The 19,653-nt window shown below is 50.6% G+C and overlaps 1 protein-coding gene across 1 annotated transcript in view; it reads left to right on the top strand.

The window, feature by feature from the left end:
- Positions 1–18,144, top strand: part of LOC103627398 (mitochondrial proton/calcium exchanger protein) — a 30,182-nt gene extending 12,038 nt beyond the window's left edge. The window contains exons 8-15 of the mRNA XM_008647687.4: positions 862–926; positions 1,006–1,177; positions 15,626–15,841; positions 15,968–16,015; positions 16,124–16,261; positions 16,723–16,805; positions 17,530–17,645; positions 17,732–18,144. Of these exons, the coding sequence (XP_008645909.1) occupies positions 862–926; positions 1,006–1,177; positions 15,626–15,841; positions 15,968–16,015; positions 16,124–16,261; positions 16,723–16,805; positions 17,530–17,645; positions 17,732–17,811 (918 nt within the window). The 3' untranslated portion in view covers positions 17,812–18,144. The remainder of the gene's footprint in view (positions 1–861; positions 927–1,005; positions 1,178–15,625; positions 15,842–15,967; positions 16,016–16,123; positions 16,262–16,722; positions 16,806–17,529; positions 17,646–17,731) is intronic.
- Positions 18,145–19,653: the final 1,509 nt, after the last annotated feature.

Raw genomic sequence — 19,653 nt, 5'->3', positions numbered from 1 at the left:
AGGTGGCTGCGTGGGTGGGGCAGTGCGGCCGGCGGTGGCTGCGCTGTCAGGGACGGGTGCGGCGGCTGGGGTGGATGGGCGGCTTGTGGATTGGGGAGGTGGTCTGTCAGCATGGCGTTCATGGTGATCTGCATGTCGCGCACGGCGTGGCTGAGATCCGCCAAGGACGCCACGATCTGGGTCGGTGTGAGCGCGGGGGCGGCCTGCTGGTTGATGGCCGCGCCGGGAGGGCCGAGCGCCATGGCCTCCGACGACGCAGGGACCGCGGCCAGGGAGACGACCGGCGCTGCGGGCGGGCTTGAGGCCGGCGACGGCTGCTGTCCCGGTGACGGCGACTTGGAGGAACTCATGATTGTCGAGTCCTCTGATACCAGATTGGTAGAACTACGGATTCTACCGGGCAGATTGCGCAGATTGTAGGGAGGGGATTTGGTGCGACCAGGGTGGCGGCGCTGGGGCGCCGTCGTGATCCTGACTGGGTTGCGCGCAGGGAGAAGATCACAGGAGACTCTGGCTCCCTCTGGGAAGCCAGAATAGATTGGAATTTTGCTTATCTTTATTCCAGAGTTTACAGATCTATATATAGAGCTATCTCAAGTCTATCTACTAACTTTGGATAAGTATAACTATCTAGATAGAGCTGATCTTTATCTACTAACTTTGGATAAGTATAACTAACTAGATAGAGCTTATCTATTAGCTATTGGGCCTTGGGCCCCACCTGGGCAGCCTTGGCCCTATTGCGCCTAACATAGGCTTGGCCATACATAACATGCAAGTTCAAGGAAACTTTTTATAAAGAAAACTCAACTGATGCCATATAAATGCATATAAAACTATGCTAGTAACTTTTTTTTGCAGCTCCGAGACTGGTTGGATCTCTCATTAAATCATGCAGTGCCATCTTCACTTCTCATACTTTCAAGGTAAACTTAGCAAACATTTCCCCAGTTGTCATGCTATTACTTTTTATGCTTGCATTCTTATGTTTGGTAATTCTGTCAGAGCTTTTACTGTATCTGGGAAAGTGAAACCTGAGGAAGCTGTTGTAGCAACACTATCTTCACTACCGGATGAAGTTGTGGATACAGTTGGAACAGTACTGCCATCTGAAGATTCAGTTTCTGAGAGGAGGAGAAAACTTGAATTTCTTGAGATGCAAGAAGAACTTATCAAGGTGACGTGTACATATGCATCTTTTTATTTCTGTAGAGATACCATATAGAGTGTAATAATTAAACGACGTGTTTTTTAATCTCCCATTGTGCCAATGCAGCCATAAGCTTTGGGAAATATAAAACCACTGTACTGATAAGTTGATAGAGAACTTCCCTTCACTGAATGTGTACCTGCTGGCTTTTAGTTTGTAATCTAAATTTTATTATTAGTTTTTTTTCTCGAAAGCGCAAGAGAGCTGCGCATCATTATATTAAGAAAGGAAAGGTCCAAAGTGGACCGAATTACAACACCAAGACCAAACCCTCAAGCCTCCCCCACAAGGGGGAAGCCTGACGGGCCCTACGAGACCCTATTTAAAGCGACAATAATTCCCAAACTGTCTAAATGCTTCGCTCCCGCCTTACTCCAACTAATAAACTCATCTAGAAACAACCTCTTTGTCAAATTAATGGAAGGGCTCACTCCATCAAAAACAACCCTATTACGAGAGAGCCACAAGCACCAAGCTCCAAGGATAATGACACTATTGAAACCTCTCCTCTTGCACCTATGGACTCTTTTAGAGACCCTCTCCCACCACGCAGCAAAGGACTGTTCAGCAGCAATAGGAGTGAAGTTACCAAGCCCGATGGACGACAAAATGAGATGCCAAAAATCCCTAGGAAAACTGCAGTTGCAAAGGATATGCTGGATTGTTTCCTGCTCCTGATCACATAGGGGGCAACTCGCCGGGTAATGTAACCCTCTCCTCTGAAGTCTGTCCGCAGTCCAACATTTATTCCTTATAGCCAGCCAAAGAAAAAATTTGCATTTAGGGGGGGGGGGGGGTCCAAGTCTTCCACAATTGTTTCCAAGGCTCAAAGAAAATGGACCCCGGGAAGAAGGCATTATAGCAAGACTTTGAGGAAAACTGCCTAGAAGTCGTGTGTCTCCAAACAAGCCTGTCCGCCTCTTGTGAAAGAGTCACCTGTCCAATCTCATCCCATAATTTTAAATACTGCTGCAGCCCAAGCATAGAAAGATGACTCCCAATATCCCTAACCCAACGCCAGTTGTCCAAAGCTTGAGCAACCGTCCGGGTCGAGCTGACTCTACTGTCCACCAAACAGACAACCTCTGGTGCAATATCAAAGATAGCCTTCCCATTCAACCATTTATCAAACCAAAAGAGAGTGCTAGTTCCATCTCCAACCACATGAAAGACCGAAAGATTGAAAAACTGTCTCACTTGTTGCTGAATAGGAAGATTTATTCCCTGCCATGGTCTGGACGGATCGGTTCTTTGCAGCCATAACCATTTCACCTGTAAAGCCCAACTTTTGAATTGTAAATTAGAAACTCCAAGACCGCCATACTTTAGAGGTCTGGTTACTATCTCCCAAGGAACAAGACAGCTTCCACCATTAACATTCTTCCTTCCTTTCCATAGAAACCCTCTCTTGAGTTTATCAATGGACTTGATCACCCATTTGGGAACACTCATGGCCATAAGGATATAAACTGGAATTGCCGAAAGCACATGCCTCACTAACGCTGTCCTACCAGCCGGACTCAGCAAACGAGCCTTCCAGTTGGGAAGCTGGTCAGCAATCTTATTAACCCACACCATAAAATCCCTTTTCCTCAGCTTTTTATCAGAGATAGGCAGCCCCAAATAGCTGCACGGAAAGGATCCCGAACTGCATTGCAAGATATTGCAGCCAGCCTGACTCTCCAGCCCTTCACATCTAATTGGAATAGCAAAACTTTTACGCAGATTTGTTACCAGCCCCGTTGCTTCACCAAAGCAATCCAAAATCAATCTAACACAATTCAGATCATCCACCAAAGGTTTAACAAAAAGCACCACGTCATCAGCGTAGATCGAGAGCCTATTCCGAATCCCAGCTGCCTCCAATCCTTGTAACAGCCCCCTGCTTTCAGCTGCCCTGAACAGACTATTAAGAACATCCATGACCATCACAAACAGCATAGGAGAAAGGGGATCACCCTGACGAAGGCCTCGCCGATGAGCAATACGAGCACCAGGCGAGCCATTAAGAAGTACTTGCGTAGAAGACGTGAACATTAGGGAGGAAATAAGATTCCGCCAGATTGGACCAAAGCCAAGATGGACAAGAATTTCAATAATGAAGGCCCATGACACAAAATCGAATGCCCTTGATATATCTAATTTTAAGAATAGACCCGCAATCTTCCTCTTGTGCAGCGACTTAATAGACTGCTAAACCAGCATAAAATTATCATGAATTGATCTCCCTCTCACAAAAGCGCTTTGGTTGGCTGCCACCAACTCATGAAGATGAGGGCCCAACCTGTTGGCCAGCAGCTTGGTGACCAACTTAGCAAAACTGTGGATGAGACTAATGGGCCTATAATCGCTTGCAGTCATAGCATCGGACCTCTTAGGGAGAAGAATAATATAGGCTGAATTCAACAGTCCAAGTTTATGAGCATTTCCTTGGTGCAGAATCTTCCTTAATAATGCTCCAGCAGGTCTTGTAAAACCTCCCTGTAAACCCATCAGGCCCAGGAGCCTTGTCAGAAGGCAGGTCAACAATCGCATCCCTCACCTCCTTCTCCGAGAAAGGGCTATCCAGCTCACTGAGATCCGCTGCAGGCCTATGACAGCCCAATAAATCAATAGTAACAGACCTTGGAAAATCAGTGCCTAGAAGGTTGGTAAAGAAACCGTCCAGAACTCCTTGAATATCCTCATGATTTGTGTACACCCTTCCATCCTCCTCTAGATTTGAAATGAACTTCCTTTTTTTACGGTAAACAGCCTGTCGGTGAAAGAAATGAGTATTGGCATCTCCTTCTTTTAAAAATTGAATTCTGGACCGCAAACGTGCAATAGTTCTTTGCAAAGACGCCAATACCAGACAATGTTGTTTCAGCTGCCCCCAAAGCCAAAGCTCCTCCCTGGATAAGGATCTGATATCTTGCGCCATCTCCAGCCTATGCAAAACCTCACGGGCAAGTCCCAACTGGGCATTGACATTCCCCACCTCTTTGTGACCCCAGGACTGCAAACACTTAGCTAATCTTTTAAACTTCAGTGATATCTTCTCAAATGGACAAAAATCTTGCAGAGGTAGACTCCACGAGGCAACCACCACCTCCAAAAACCCCGGGATTTTTGGCCAAAAACTCTCAAAGTGAAATCTTCTCCTCCCCACGCCCCCTCTCTAATTCTAAGAGTTAGGGGACAGTGATCCGAGACAGCAGTAGCATTACTGTGAAGAGAACAATCTGGAAAAAAATCCTCCCAGTCCGCAGTGCAGAAAACATGATCTAATTTCACAAGAGTAGGCACCTCCCTCTGATTTGACCAAGTGAATCTTCTGCCAATCAAAGGAATCTCTTTTAGCTCCATAGAATTGACAAACCCCCTGAAACGACCCATCATTAGTGAAAGTCGCCTAGAGGGGGGGGGGGGTGAATAGGGTGAAACTGAAATTCTCAAAAATAATCACAACTACAAGCCGGGTTAGCGTTAGAAATATAATAGAGTCCGCAAGAGAGGGTGCAAAACAAATCGCAAGTGAAATGAAGTGAGACACGCGGATTTGTTTTACCGAGGTTCGGTTCTCTCAAACCTACTCCCCGTTGAGGAGGCCACAAAGGCCGGGTCTCTTTCAACCCTTACCCTCTCTCAAACGGTCCCTCGGACCGAGTGAGCTTTCTCTTCTCAATCACTTGGAACACAAAGTTCCCACAAGGACCACCACAAGTTTGGTGTCTCTTGCCTCAATTACAAGTGAGTTTGATCGCAATGAAAGAATCAAGAAAGAAGAAAGCAATCCAAGCGCAAGAGCTCGAAAGAACACAGGCAAATCTCTCTCTCTAATCACTAGGGCGTTGTGTGGAATTTGGAGAGGATTTGATCTCTTTGGTGTGCCTAGAATTGAATGCTAGAGCTCTTGTAAGTAGTTGGGAAGTGGAAAACTTGGATGCTATGAATGGTGGGTGGTTGGGGGTATTTATAGCCCCAACCACCAAACTAGCCGTTTGGTGAGGCTGTCTGTTCGATGGCGCACCGGACAGTCCGGTGCGACAGCCACGTCACCAAAGCCGTTGGGTTCCGACCGTTGGAGCTCTGACTTCTGGGCCCGCCTGGATGTCCGGTGGCGCACCGGACATGTACTGTAGAGTGTCCGGTGCGCCAGCATGGGCGTGCCTGACCTCTGCGCGTGCTGCGCGCGCATTTAATGCGTCGCAGGTAGCCGTTGGCGCCTGAAGTAGCCGTTGCTCCGCTGTTACACCGGACAGTCCGGTGTACACCGGACAGTCCGGTGAATTATAGCGGAGCAGTTGAAATGAATTCCCGAGGCTAGCGAGTTCCGGAGGCCGCTCTTCCTTGGAGCTCCGGACACTGTCCGGTGTACACCGGACAGTCCGGTGAATTATAGCGGAGTCGCCTCTGGAATTTCCCGAAGGTGACGAGTTTGAAGTTGGTGTCCTCTGGTGCACCGGACATGTCCGGTGGCACACCGGACAGTCCGGTGCGCCAGACCAGAGGTGCCTTCGGTTGCCCCATTGCTCTTTTGTTGAACCCAATACTTGGTCTTTTTATTGGCTAAGTGTGAACCTTTGGCACCTGTATAACTTATACACTAGAGCAAACTAGTTAGTCCAAATATTTGTGTTGGGCAATTCAACCACCAAAATTAATTAGGGACTAGGTGTAAGCCTAATTCCCTTTCAATTAGCCTATTAATGTTGGAATTATTCTTATCTTCCTCCCGGAGGATCATATTAAAATCCCCACAAAAACCATGGCCCCACACATTCATCACGAACCGTTCTCAATTCATGGATAAACTCCTGCTTAAAAATATCCTGGTGAGGTCCATACACACCTGTGAACCACCAGGAAGAACCAGACTCATCCTGAAACTGGACTGAGACAGAAATTCTTCACAACCGAAGCCACAGAGACAAAAGACTCATCACACCAAGCAATTAGTACTCCTCCTCTAGTCCCCTGGGCAGGACTAAACACAAAATTACTGAAACCAGTCCCAAGAATAGACAGCATGTCAAAGTCCGAGATAGCACACAATTTGGTTTCCTGTAGACAAACAATGGAAGGCTTGATATCAAGGACCAGAGATTTAACCGAGTCCCTCCTGGCACGATCATTTAGACCCTCACATTCCAAATAAGAAAACAGCTATTCTCCATTGGAAACAATCAGATCGCCCCCACCTGAGGGACCTCCCAACCAAACAAAGCTGCCAAAGCAGCCACATGTGCACTCAAAAGCCCGGAATCAAATAACTTTGCATAATTGCAGGCATCTTTGAGAGAAATATTCTCCATGTCATCACAAAAACCCAGATGCCTACATACTTGTGCAGCCGCATTGGATCCAAGTTCTGGAGGGAATTTGGCCACCCTCCTACTTCTCCGTGGCCGAAAATCACTTGGCATGGCCTTTTTCCTGCTTTTGGTCCTTCGGTGGGGAGGGGGTGGTAACAAGCCATCAGAAGGCTTAGTAACCGCAGACTTGAACTCCTCCAAAGGTGGAACCATTTCCACCACAGATTGCAGTAAAAGGTCTTCCTGGACCACCTGAGCCTGAGATAATCTTCTTCTGGAATAAACTTTAAACACGGGTGGCTTTGATCTCCATCTATCATCCCGGGAAGACTGACAAGACTCAAACCTTCGAACCCTGGCAGAGACAACAGCAGGAGAACCAACAGCCACCAATTGGGAGAACCCAGAACCATGCTGCCCAGCAGTGACTGCCTCCTCCACATTAGCAGAAACACCATCGGCCAGCAAATAGGAGAACCCGGAACCATGCTGCCCAACAGTGACAACCTCTGCCAAGTCGGTCATAAGGACCCCCACCAAAGGATTGTCCAAGCAAGGCCCAGCCGGCGAGATAACAACATGCGAAGACCAGTCCTCCTGACAACTGACCCTCAAATCCTCTGCCAGATCCAACGCTAACACTGGAGGGTGACCAGGCGCCTCCAGCTCTGCAACCGAAACTTCCGGGAGAGCCAGGCATCAACTGATCCCAAATCTGGAGGGTGACCAGGCGCCTCCCGCTCCTCAACCGAAACAATCGGGAGAGCCGGAGCATCAACTGATCCCACCTCCACCAAATCCTGATGAACAGCCTCAACAGACATGTCATCCACCTGCCCAGAACGACTGCGCTGACCCAGACGCAAATGAATTGGAACCCGAACAGAAGACGCAGGGCGCCCCGGCCACCCCACATGATGCTCATGATCACTATCTTCGTCGACAAAGCCCGAAGGGGGTGGCGCTGGAGGATCCACACCGGAAGCTGAACTTCCATCAGAATGAAGAACCACCACAGAAACAGGGAACACTAACGTGCTAGGAACCCAGCTCCCATCCTCTCCACAGACCATCGGCTCTTCAGCAAGGAGATCTACCACCGCCGGCAGCAGCTCAGGTGACCGGCACCATACTTTCAGTCTGAGAACAGACATGTCTTCCTCCTTGACCAAGCCAGGCAAAAAACCATGAATCAAACAGAAAGCACCAAGAACAGCCTCAGCAGCCTCAATCCCCCAGAGATGCGCAGGAATTCCACGTAGTTCAACGCCAACGGGCACAAGCGGCTGTCCACCTCCAATAGCGAAAGCCTGACGAGACCACCTTCGAATATGCAACCTGAGCGGAGGGACATGAAGAGATTGCCCCTCCCCAACCACCCGATCAGCCACGGCAACCGAGGGGAAGAAGACGAGGAAAGAATTAGGCGCAACACGACGTATGCGGAGCGACCCTGCTTCAAGGCAAAACCTCGAGGCGATCGCGTCACGCACCTCCACGGCGCAGCCAGAATCCTCCCTGCCTACAACACTGACGATCAGTGCACGACGAAGTTCCTCCTCAGCCCGATCAATTCTTCCACAACGCCCGACAAAGCTCACCGGCTTATCCAGGCCGAAGGCAGGCGGAGGAGGCAACTGCCCCCCAGCGCCCGACTTCCTCTTCCTCTGTCCACGGCGAGTTCTCTTCTTCGCGCCTTCACCAGTCGTTGTAGCAGGTCCAGACCCGCCAGCCACAGCCATATCTCGACCGCAGACAGTCTTCTCCGAAGGTTTCATAGCCATAGGCCGCCACACCAAAGTGCGTCCAGGGATGGGAGGGTCCGTCCGCCAGCGCGGGCACACGCCCACACGGTGCCCCGGCAACCGACAGAAAAAACACCGCACGCGATTACGGCACACCGCCGCACGGTGCTCAGTCGAGAAACAATTGAAGCATCTTCCGCACAAATCCACCGGGACAGGTCTGGGGAGGGACTTCAAGGTGCTCGAACGCCGACGAACCACCGTCACCCAACCACCAACGTCCCTGGACGCAGCAGGCTTGGGAGAAAACAGAGCCTCCCTATAGGATTTCCTCCCCACGTCACCCTGAACTAGTGACGCAGCAGAGGAGGCACAAGCTCCACCGTCCTCCATCCAGCGCTGCTCCTTCGATCTTCCGCCGTGCACAACACCAAGGGGATAATCCTCCGACGTCGGGGAGGGAAGTTGAGTGGTCGCCGGTCTTGGAGTAAGAGCCGGCGAGAGGCCAGAGGAAGGAGGACACGGCGCGTAGCGCAGCTCCTCCGGACGTCCGCCGCGCTGAACACCAGGGGAGGGGTCCTTCGACGCCGGCGAAGGGAGAGGGGTGGTCGCCGGTCTTGGAATAGGAGCCGGCGAGGGGCCAATGGGGGGTGGAAACGAGGCGTCGGGAGGGGGAAGGCCAGAGGGCGGGAGCGGGAGCGTGACCGTCATACCGCTCCTTGCACCCATCCTAAAACGCAGGATAACCAAGAAAATAATGGTGGCACCTGCGCAAGTTACATTTTAGCCACATTTAATTTTATCTAACACAATGCGCTGTTTCAGATTTTGAAATTTCTACTGTCGAGCATTGTTATTGTGTTGCTGCTCCCTAGTTATACATCATGTTTGAATCCCTAGTTGGATTGTTAGAGTACATTTACTGTCTGCCACTATTGTAATGGGCTCGGCCCACCTAACTCAGACCATATATGTATATATATATATCACCCATTCCATTTCAATATGGTATCAGAGGACTCTCATTTTTCAGCCTTCTCCTTGGCCGCCACCCACCCACCCAAACCCTAATCCCACCAGCCGTCGGCGCCTCCATCTCCGGCGCGGCCCTTGGGGCGCTCCCCCGCGCCGCCGCCCCCTCCTCCCCTCTTCCTACGCGGCGCGCCTGCACCTCCCGGTCCGGCGTGAGGCCACCGCCCGCGCGGTCGCGCTTCTAACCCCGCGCCGCAGCCCCCGCTGTCCTGCTGCTCGCTCCGGGAGCTCGAGGCCGTAGGCCCCCACTCGAGTGGTCGAAGCCCCGACCAACGACCCCGCAGATTTGTCCCATTGTTCTCCTCCCTCCGTGGCGACGACGCCGGCGCCCCTCCGTCCTCCCCGTCGTGTCCTCCTTGATCCTTCTTTGAGTGGTAATGCTGACCTCGCCTCCTATTCCTCCGGTAGCCCTATCGGGGTCCGGGCGCACAGATCTGCCCACCCTTGGACGCTCGGCGCTGCCCAGCTCTTCCCTCCCAGTCGGTCGCGGCGGCTGCCAACCAGCACGACAGGGCTGCTGTTGCCTGCTCTTGTCATCGCCGGTCGTGGAGACCGACAGCGAGCTCTTCAAAGCACCCACGCAGGACAGCAGGCCAGGCGGCGGTGCTACCGACAGAGACACCCACCCCACCACACACAAGCCCGGTGCTCCACCCCGCCGGATCTCCCCCTGCGCCCTCACCCTCGACGGCCATGGACGCGCACGCGACGGACCACACCACCGCCGGTGCAACCGCGCCCCTGGTCCCTGCTGGTGCAGCCGCGCGCCCGCCTGCGCCCCTAGCCGCCGCCGGCGCGGATGCGCGCCTGCCCGCACCCAGCGCCGCTAGCGCTCGCGCCGTTGGCCTTGTCCCCTCTGGGCTAGGCCTACCGGGCTACCCGGAGTTCTCCGGCACCCTTACCGACCTTCCATCACCGACCCACCTCCCTAGGCATCTGCCTCCGGGGTTCTCCACCACTCGTCCGCTCGTTGCCGACGCCACCTGGACTTCCGTGGCGCCTTCCACCGACTCCGGGCTTGTGTCTGCCATCACCTACATCTAGGCTGCCCTGGAGGCCTCGAAGGAGCGCGAGCGCACCACGACCCGCGCACTCGAGCAACAGCGCACATTGGGAGCCACTCTGAGAGCACATATGGCTACTGCACAGCGTCTCCTCATCGGCCCCCTCCGGTCGCTCAGGAGACACCACCGCCCACCCCGGAGGCTCCCCACGCCTCTGGACTCGATGCTGACCACATTGCCGCTCTCCACGCCCAGGCCTCCGGTCTCCACAACATCCGGTCCCTCGTCTCCATCGTGCTGGACCAGGCGTCCGCCCACTACCCTCGCTGGCGAGGGCAGATCCTCCTCACCCTGCGGCGCTACGCCCTCGACAATCACGTCCTTGACGACGTCGCCACCCCGCCGTCACCAGCCTGTTCCTTGATGGACACCGTGGTGCTCTCCTGGATCCACAGAACTATCAGCGTCGAGCTCTAGGACATCATCCGCGACCAAGCAGACACGGCCCGTCAGGCGTGGCTCGCCCTCGAAGAACAGTTCCTCGGGAACCGGGACGCTCGCACTCTTCACCTCGACGCCTAGTTCCACCAGTTCTCCCAGGGAGATCTCGACGTGGGGGAGTACTGCCGCCAGATGAAGGGCCTGGTGGACTCCCTCCGTGATCTCGACGAGCCGGTGGCGGACCGCACCTTGGTGCTGAACCTCCTGTGTGGCCTCAACCCCGCTACGGTCACCTTCCATGCATGCGGAATGAGCTTCTTCTCGAGGAGCTCACCATGGCGCACAAGGCTCACACGCCGGCCTCGGCTCTCTACAGCGCCACCACCGGTGCCCAGGCATCTCCAGGGGGACAACCCCCCGCCCTTCGTCTGTCGAGGCCCCCACTCGGCCCCCGTCACGCTTCCACCACCGACAGCAGTCGTCGCCCTCGCAAGGGCGGTCGTGGGTGGCAGTTCCTCACGCGGAGGTACCACCAGCCGGGGCGGCGGCCAGAACTGGCCGTCTTTCTACAACCCCTGGACCGGCACCATCTCCATGTGGCCAGGTCAGACCCCCGGTGCCTCTTGCCCTCGGGCTCCGGCACCAGCCCTCCTGACCACGCTACCTGTCTACGGTGCGCCATCGACGACCCTGCCACGACCTCCGCTCTAGCCTCTAGGGCCATCTACCACAACCCCATGGTCCCCGTTTGCTGGAGGCTGGGACGCCAACGCCCTCGCCACCGCCTACAGCTCCATGGCGCTGGCTCCACCACCCGCTGACTGGGTCATCGACTCCGGTGCATCCAATCACACCACTCCCACTACAGGCATGCTATCTCACTCCCACCCACCTCCTTCCACACACCCCACCTCGATCGTCGTCGGCAACGGGTCCACTCTTCCCGTTACCTCTGTAGGTACCTCAGTTCTCCCTGGACCGTTCTACCTCAACGACGTTCTCGTAGCCCCTCACATCACTCACAATCTCCTTTCTGTCTGTCGGTTCACCACCGGCAATTCTTGTTCCGTTGAGTTTGACCCCACTGGTTTTTCTGTGAAGGATCTGGCCACCAGGACCCCACTCGCCCGACAGCGTCGGGCCCCTCTACACACTTCGATCGCCGTCCACCGGCTTGTCTCCTCCTGCCCTGGTCTCCACCACCACCTCCACCACTTGGCATCGTCGTCTCGGGCACCCAGGACCTGACGTCATGACCAAGCTTTCTAGCTCTTTAGATTCTTGTACTAGGGGACATTCTGAGGGTCTCTGTCATGCTTGTCAGCTTGGCCACCATACTTGTCTCCCTTTTACTGCATCTTCCTCTAGGGCCACGTAGGCCTTTGATCTGGTTCACTGTGACCTGTGGACCTCCCCTGTACTCAGTCTGTCTGGATACAAATACTATTTGGTGATTTTTCCCACTTCTTATGGACTTTTCCTCTCCACTTGAAGTTAGACACGTTTCCCACCCTCACTTCTTCACCTGGGTCTCCACCCAGTTCCGTCGCCCCATCCGTGCACTACAGTGTGACAATGGCCGCGAGTTTGACAACAATGCCTCTCTGTCGTTCTTCCTCGCCAGTGGTGTCCAATTGCGTCTCTCGTGCCCCTACACCTCTGCCCAGAACGGCCGTGCTGAGCGAATGATTCACACTACCACCAACATGATCCGATGCCTCCTCTTCGAGGCATCTCTCCCCGCCAGCTACTGGGCAGAGGCTCTTCACACCGCTACCCACCTCCTCAATCGCCTCCCATCAAAGGCGGTGAGCCACCCCACCCCCCACTTCGCCCTTTACGGCACGACCCCCTCCTACGACCACCTTCGTGTGTTCGGTTGTGCCTGCTATCCCAACACTTCCGCGTCTGCTCCTCATAAGATGTCCCCGCGCTCCACCCGTTGCCTCTTCCTTGGCTACGCTCCTGACCATAAGGGGTATCGCTATCTAGACCTCACCACCCATCGCGTCGTCATCTCTCGTCATGTCGTCTTCGACGAAGATGTGTTTCCCCTTGCCGGCTCCTCCCCACCCACCGACCTCGACTCCCTCCTTGAGTCTGATCCGAGTACCCATCCCCCCCGACACCTCGCGTCGTGTCATCGCCCTCTCGCGCAGCCCCGTCGACCATGCCTGCGCCTCGCACGGCCCAGTCGACCCAGCCTGCGCCGCGGGCGGCCCCGCCGAACGCACGGCCACGCCGACCCCGCCTGCGCCTTGTCCAGCCCCGGCGACTCTGGCCTCCTCACCGTGCGGGACCCGTATCGTCAACCCCGCTATCGTCTATCGCCGCCGCGGGAGTGTTCCTCCCTCTGTGCCCACGGACCCGGGCCCCTCGATGGACGCGACCCTACTCGCTGACCTCGCCGTCGTCCACCCTCACCACAGGGCCGCCCATGCCGGTGGCCCCTGAGCCGTCGGTGTACCACCCCTTCGTCATTCACCGCGACCCCGGGCACACTCACCCCATGGTGACTCGTCGTGCCGCCGGTGTCCTTCGTCCTGTCGACAGGCTGATCCTGGCCGTCAACACGTCCGCTACTCCACCAGATTCCTCCCCGGCCCCCTCCTTCGTTCGCACCACCCTCGTCGACCCCCACTGGCGTCGTGCCATGGAGGAGTATGCGGCCCTGCTGGCCAACCACGCCTGGGATCTGGTGGCTCATCCTCCTGGCACTAATGTGGTCACTGGCAAGTGGCTATTTCGCCACAAGCTGACTTCGGCTGGCTCCCTCGACCGCTACAAGGCCCGCTGGGTTCTTCGGGGCTTCACCCAGTGCCCTAGCGTGGACTACGATGAGACCTTCAGCCCCGTCGTCAAGTTCGCCACCGTCCGCGCCATCCTCTCCCTCGCCCTCTCCAGGAACTGGGTGATCCATCAGCTCGATGTCAAGAACGCCTTCCTTCATGGCACCCTAACGGAGACTGTCTACTGCACCCAGCCCACCGGCTTCGTCGACGCCACCAACCCGGACTTCTGCCGGCTGAACCGCTCCCTCTACAGCCTCAAGCAGGCGTCGTGGGCCTGGTACAGCCGCTTCGCCACCTACTTGGCCTCCCTCGGCTTCGTCGAGGCCAAGTCGGACACATCCCTCTTCATCTACCGGCGGGGCGACGACATCGTCTACCTCCTCCTCTACGTCAACGACATTGTGCTCACAGCATCCACCGCCGACCTCCTCCAGCGCACCATCCTCGCCCTCCAGCGGGAGTTCGCGATGAAGGACCTAGGGCTTCTCCATCACTTCCTCGACATCACCGTCCAACGTCGACCCCAGGGTCTCTTCCTGCACCAGCGTCAGTATGCCATCGACATCCTGGAGCGGGCTGGCATGTCCGACTTCAAGCCCTGCCCCACGCCTGTGGACACCCAGACGAAGCTCTCTGAAGACGACGGCTCCCCGGTCGCCAACACGACGTCTTACCGGAGCTTGATAGGCGCCCTCCAGTACCTCACCTTCTCCCGGTCCAACATCGCCTACGTCGTTCAGTAGGTGTGCCTCCATATGCACATACCACGGGAGCCCCACATCACCGCTCTCAAGCAGATCCTACGCTACCTCCGGGGCTCACTCGACTACAGCCTCGTCCTCCGACCATTCTCGACGACGGATCTTGTGGTCTACATCGACGCTGACTGGGTCGGCTGCCCCGACATGCGCCGTCCACCTCCAGCTATGACGTGTTCCTAGGCGCCAACCTCGTCTCCTGGGCCGCCAAGCGGCAGCCCGTCGTCTCCCGCTCTAGCGCCGAGGCTGAGTACCGCGCTGTGGCAAACGGCGTGGCAGAGGATTCCTGGCTGCGCCAGCTCCTCCATGAGCTCCATAGCCCCCTCCAGCACGCCACCCGGGTCTACTGCGACAACGTCAGCGCCGTCTACCTCTCCACTAATCCCGTGCAACATCAGCGCATGAAGCATGTGGAGATCGATCTGCACTTCGTCCGGGAGCGTGTCGCCGCAGGCGACGTTCGGGTCCTCAACGTCCCCACCACGCCGCAGTTCGCCGATATCTTCACCAAGGGACTACCCTCCAGTGTCTTCCTAGACTTCCGGTCCAGTCTCAACATCTGTCCAGGATAGAGTTGTGACTGCGGGGGATGTTATAATACATTTACTGTCTGCCACTATTGTAATGGGCTCGACCCACCTAACTCAGACCATATATATATATATATATATATATATATATATATATATATATATATATATATATATATATATATATATATATATATATATATATATATATATATATCACCCAGCCCCTCTGTTAGGGTTAGGGTTTCCATTTCAATATGGATCCTATGTGTAAACTTCATAGGAGATCCTGTTTATATCTTTGTCACGTGGTAGATGTTCAGATGACACAATTACTTAGCCTTTGTTTCAATTATAGATATTAGGTTTAATCTCATGGTATCAGTAGGGAATTGAACTAGAACCCCTTAATATTCAAAGGAATCTGCCTAGTCCCAATCCATTAAGGTTTCTCATTACATGGTTCATGTAGTTTCTTGGTTAGGGAGAAGATGTTCGATTCAGATAATGGAAATGTTATTACAAATTAGACTTCATAATTGATATCCCTGCCTGTATTGTAAGTTTGTAACTCGAGGTATGCTTGCAAATTGTGTAGTTTCTAATCCCAATGCTGCCATCTTATCTAGAGTACTTGATTTGCACTGTAATTATAGCAGATTTGTTCTCTTTCACAAATCTGCAAACACATTTTACTTGATAATTATCCTATGTTTGTCGGAACATGGCTTTATTTATATTTAGTCCAATCATTTTATGTTATTAATGTAATGCTGCAAATCTATTATTGATTTTTTAATGCTAAAATATATTCAGGAGGAAGAGAAAAGGAAGGAGAAAGAAGAAAAAGCAAAACAAGAGGAAGAGGAAAAGGCAAAGCTCAAAGAAACGAAGGGTTCTGCTGAAGATTTAGCTTTGAAAGAAATGATTGAGGCTACTGCTAGGGAAGAGGAACTGCGAAAGGCAAAACAACACGACAGGGAAAAACTCTGTAATATCGGCCGAGCATTGGCAGTGCTCGCATCTGCATCAGTATGCTCCTATACAATCAGTATTTTTCTTTTAGTAACTATACACGCTGACAGTAACAACACTATGAAACATTAGTATCTCATTCCATCCTCTCTGTCTGATCATTTCTCTAACTTGTATTTGCAGTCTGTAAGCAAGGAGCGTCAGGAGTTCTTGGGACTTGTCAACAAGGAGGTATAATGTGAAGTGGATTAGACAAACAAATTCTCATGCAGGCATCTTTCATGAATGACATGTAAATATGTACATTGGACATTTAATAGGACTTTTATTCTAATGCAGATAGAACTATACAACTCAATGCTTGAAAAGGAGGGTGCAGAAGAAGCTAAGAGAGCATACATAGCTGCTAGAGAGGAATCAGACCATCATGCTGAGGCTGCTGCAGAAGAAAAAATTTCATCAGCACTTATTGAGAAGGTAAGGAATTCTTCCGGGCATGACCTGTAGTTGAACAGCTTCTACCTAAAATCTGTTTATCTTTCCCATATTTTGTTTCTACCACTCTTGGAACTATGCTGCCAAATAGCCTTGAATATTGACAGTGAAAACTATAAACAAATATCTTAAAAGTTGGAGATAAGAGTGCATACTTTACTTTTACTTGCAAATTGTAACTAAGTTCTATATTGACAAGACTTGGTAACTAAAAGGCCTCTGATTTTTATTTTGATGATGCAATCTTAGAAACCCTACCTGAACTGAACCTCTTTTGGCATTTTAAAAGTGCTGCAAAGGAAACAAGCATCCTCTTGCTTTTGTATCTTCAGTATGTTGTCGGCATATGTATGCTATTATGTCCTTTTTTGGTTAAATATCTATTATTCATGGGTTTGCTGTTCACATGAATCGCATATAGCTATGACCTTTGCTGCATTCAGGTTGATGCTATGCTCCAAGAATTAGAAAAGGAGATTGATGATGTGGATGCACAAATTGGAAATCGTTGGCAACTGCTTGATAAGTAAGTCACTTCTATGTATGGATCTTTTTATGTTGTGTGCTTCTCATCCAGTGCATTTTGTTGCCGAGTTCTACCTGATAGGGAAACTTAATGCTATTTTTTTGTTAATTTAAAATCGGCAGTAGCTCTATTGCCCTGTCAAAACACAGTTCTGCGTCACGACCAATTCAGTTTTTAATGTACTCTTATATTTTAGTGGTTGTTTTATGTCCATCTTTTGTACTGGACTTTGTTTTCCTTGAGATATATCAGTTGTGAGGCACTATTTTGAGTGTCTTTATAAAAAAACACAGTTATGTGTCATGTGTTTCTGTGATCTACCTAACCATATTCAGAGGATTGTTTTATGAAATGCACTATTTCATAAGTCATCGTCTTTGTGGAGTCACTGCAAAAGCATGGTTGCTGCTTCCTATTTGTTTCCGTGACCGGCCAACATGTGACTGCTAATCTGCGATTAAGCGAACGCAGCTCTGAGGCCGCGTTTTGGAAATCGCACAGTCGCGTTCATTTTCTGCTGCTAGACACGCTATCGTCATTGACCGTTTGGCAAGATTATTTTGTGTTTTCCGTTGAAACACGCCACTGACACGGAACCAAACAGGCCCTACGATATGTGGGATGACCTACTTTATCAACAGAGAAGCCATTTGCAATATGCCACCATAACCATTTTGCACATAGGAGGTCCTAAGCATTCTGATCCAATTTGCACAATTTTCAGGGACCATGATGGCAAAGTGACCCCTGAAGAGGTGGCGGCGGCGGCAGCTTATCTCAAGGACACCATAGGGAAAGAAGGCGTGCAAGAGCTCATCAGCAACCTTTCTAAAGACACAGGTTCATTCACCTACATGCTGCCCCAGTGTTGCCTCTGTCCAATTTTCTTGTATTTTTCTGAACGTTCTCTTTATGCACTCCTTCAGAAGGAAAAATCCTTGTTGAAGATATTGTGAAGCTAGCATCCCAAACAGAAAACAATGAAGAGGAAGAGGAAGCACGGTAGATGGGAGAGTATATGGAAACATCACACTCGTTCAGCAGTCAAAACTCATGTATTGAAAGGCAATACGTCCATTTCTTGTGTCTCTTGACTGACTTTGATAGTGACTTCCAATTAGCAAGGTAGATTTTCTGTAGAAAGGCTCATGCTGACATGCATTTAGTTAGCCGCCGTGTTGTGATTTGGCAGGTAAAATTGCAACCAAAATTTAGACCGGTTGCATGGACGTGGATAATACAGATCAATTGTATTTGTTACTACTATGCAATCCCGAAATATTGGATCTGTTTCAAATTCTCAAGTAATCATTGATGGATGCTATTTATTGACCATAAAGCTTACGGAATCATTATTGTTTTAGCTGATTTTATCGTGACCAGTTCTGATCAATCTACGTGCCTGCGTGGTTGCTGCATTATTCTGCTTGGAGTCAATTTTCATTAGTTAAAATTAAAGGCTGCGATTTTGCACCGAAATGTTTCTGGGCGATCAGGCCATCAGGGCCACATTGCCACATTGATACTCGGGCATGGGAAGTTGGAGCCCTGGGCTCTTATCCCCTTCATTTACACGTCAGTTATGTTGCTCGTACAACAATGTTTGCAGTGAAGAAATCGAATGTCACATTCTGCAGCTTGCAGCTTGTAAAAGTTTCAGGAGTATGAATGAAGATTTTTTTTTCTTTTTCTTTTTGTTTGGGTAGGAACTTGTTCATCAATCTTCTAATATAATATATAGGGCTGAAAAATAAGCTTAAGGCTTGTGAGCTCATCAATCTTCTAATATAATATATAGGGCTGAAAAATAAGCTTGAGGCTTGTGAGCCGGTTCGAGCTCAGAGCGACTCGAGCGAGCCGAGCCTATTTTTTGACCTCGTTGGAGCAGCGAGCCGGCTCGTTTAGGCTCAAACATACTCAAGAATTGTGCTAAATAAATTAATTTGTAAAATAATATTGTACAATTATATAGATAATCACTTGTTACTTGGCTTTTGATGAATATATATTTATAATTTAGATTACTCATGATATTGAATAATGATTCTATATTCCATATTTATATATTTTAATTTTAGTTTATAATACAATAACATTTATCAGGATGCAGCGCACGAGCCAACTGAGTCGAGCCGAATCTCATTCTTGAGCTCATGCAATGGACGAGCCAAACCAAACTCGACCAATCATCGAGCCGAGTCTCAATTAGGCACCAAGCCGCACCAAGCTCGACTTGTTTCTAGCCCTAATAATATCCTTAAGAACTTTGTTGCAAGATCCATGAGTCTTTTACATTCATTTTAAAGAAATTAGAATCTACTTACATTCATTTTAAGGAAATTAGAATCTACGTTATTTGGCTTGATATTTCACACCTTTTTATAGTTCAAATATAATCTTACTTTATAAATAAATTTATAAGGTGAAAGATATAAATTAATTTTATAGATTATCATGACATATTTTTAATTTGTAACTTATAACATGCTTTTCGGCTCACTCCTCTACGAGTACGCATGTACAAATATATTATACATACAACCATATTAACTAAATTGATCTATATCTAAATTGTGATAATTAGATAGATTTCAATTCCAAAAATACCTAAGAGTAGACTATATTACCTACTTCTGTGTCCCAAATTATAGGTAAATCGTATTGCCTACTTCGGTACTTCCCTGTCCTAATCTATGTATGATACATACCTCTCATTTTAAATTGTAAGTCATTTTGGCATCCCTAGATCCATAGTTTTATAATATATATCTAAAAAAAACTATGGACCTAAAAAAAGGTCAAAACAACTTGCAATATATTTCTAGAAAAAACAGCCTGTAATTTTTTA

Source organism: Zea mays, chromosome 5, assembly GCF_902167145.1.
Source record: "Zea mays cultivar B73 chromosome 5, Zm-B73-REFERENCE-NAM-5.0, whole genome shotgun sequence".
Classification (NCBI taxonomy): domain Eukaryota; kingdom Viridiplantae; phylum Streptophyta; class Magnoliopsida; order Poales; family Poaceae; genus Zea; species Zea mays.
The sequence above is the reverse complement of the archived record's forward strand: the minus strand, read 5'-3'. Positions and strand labels throughout refer to the sequence as shown.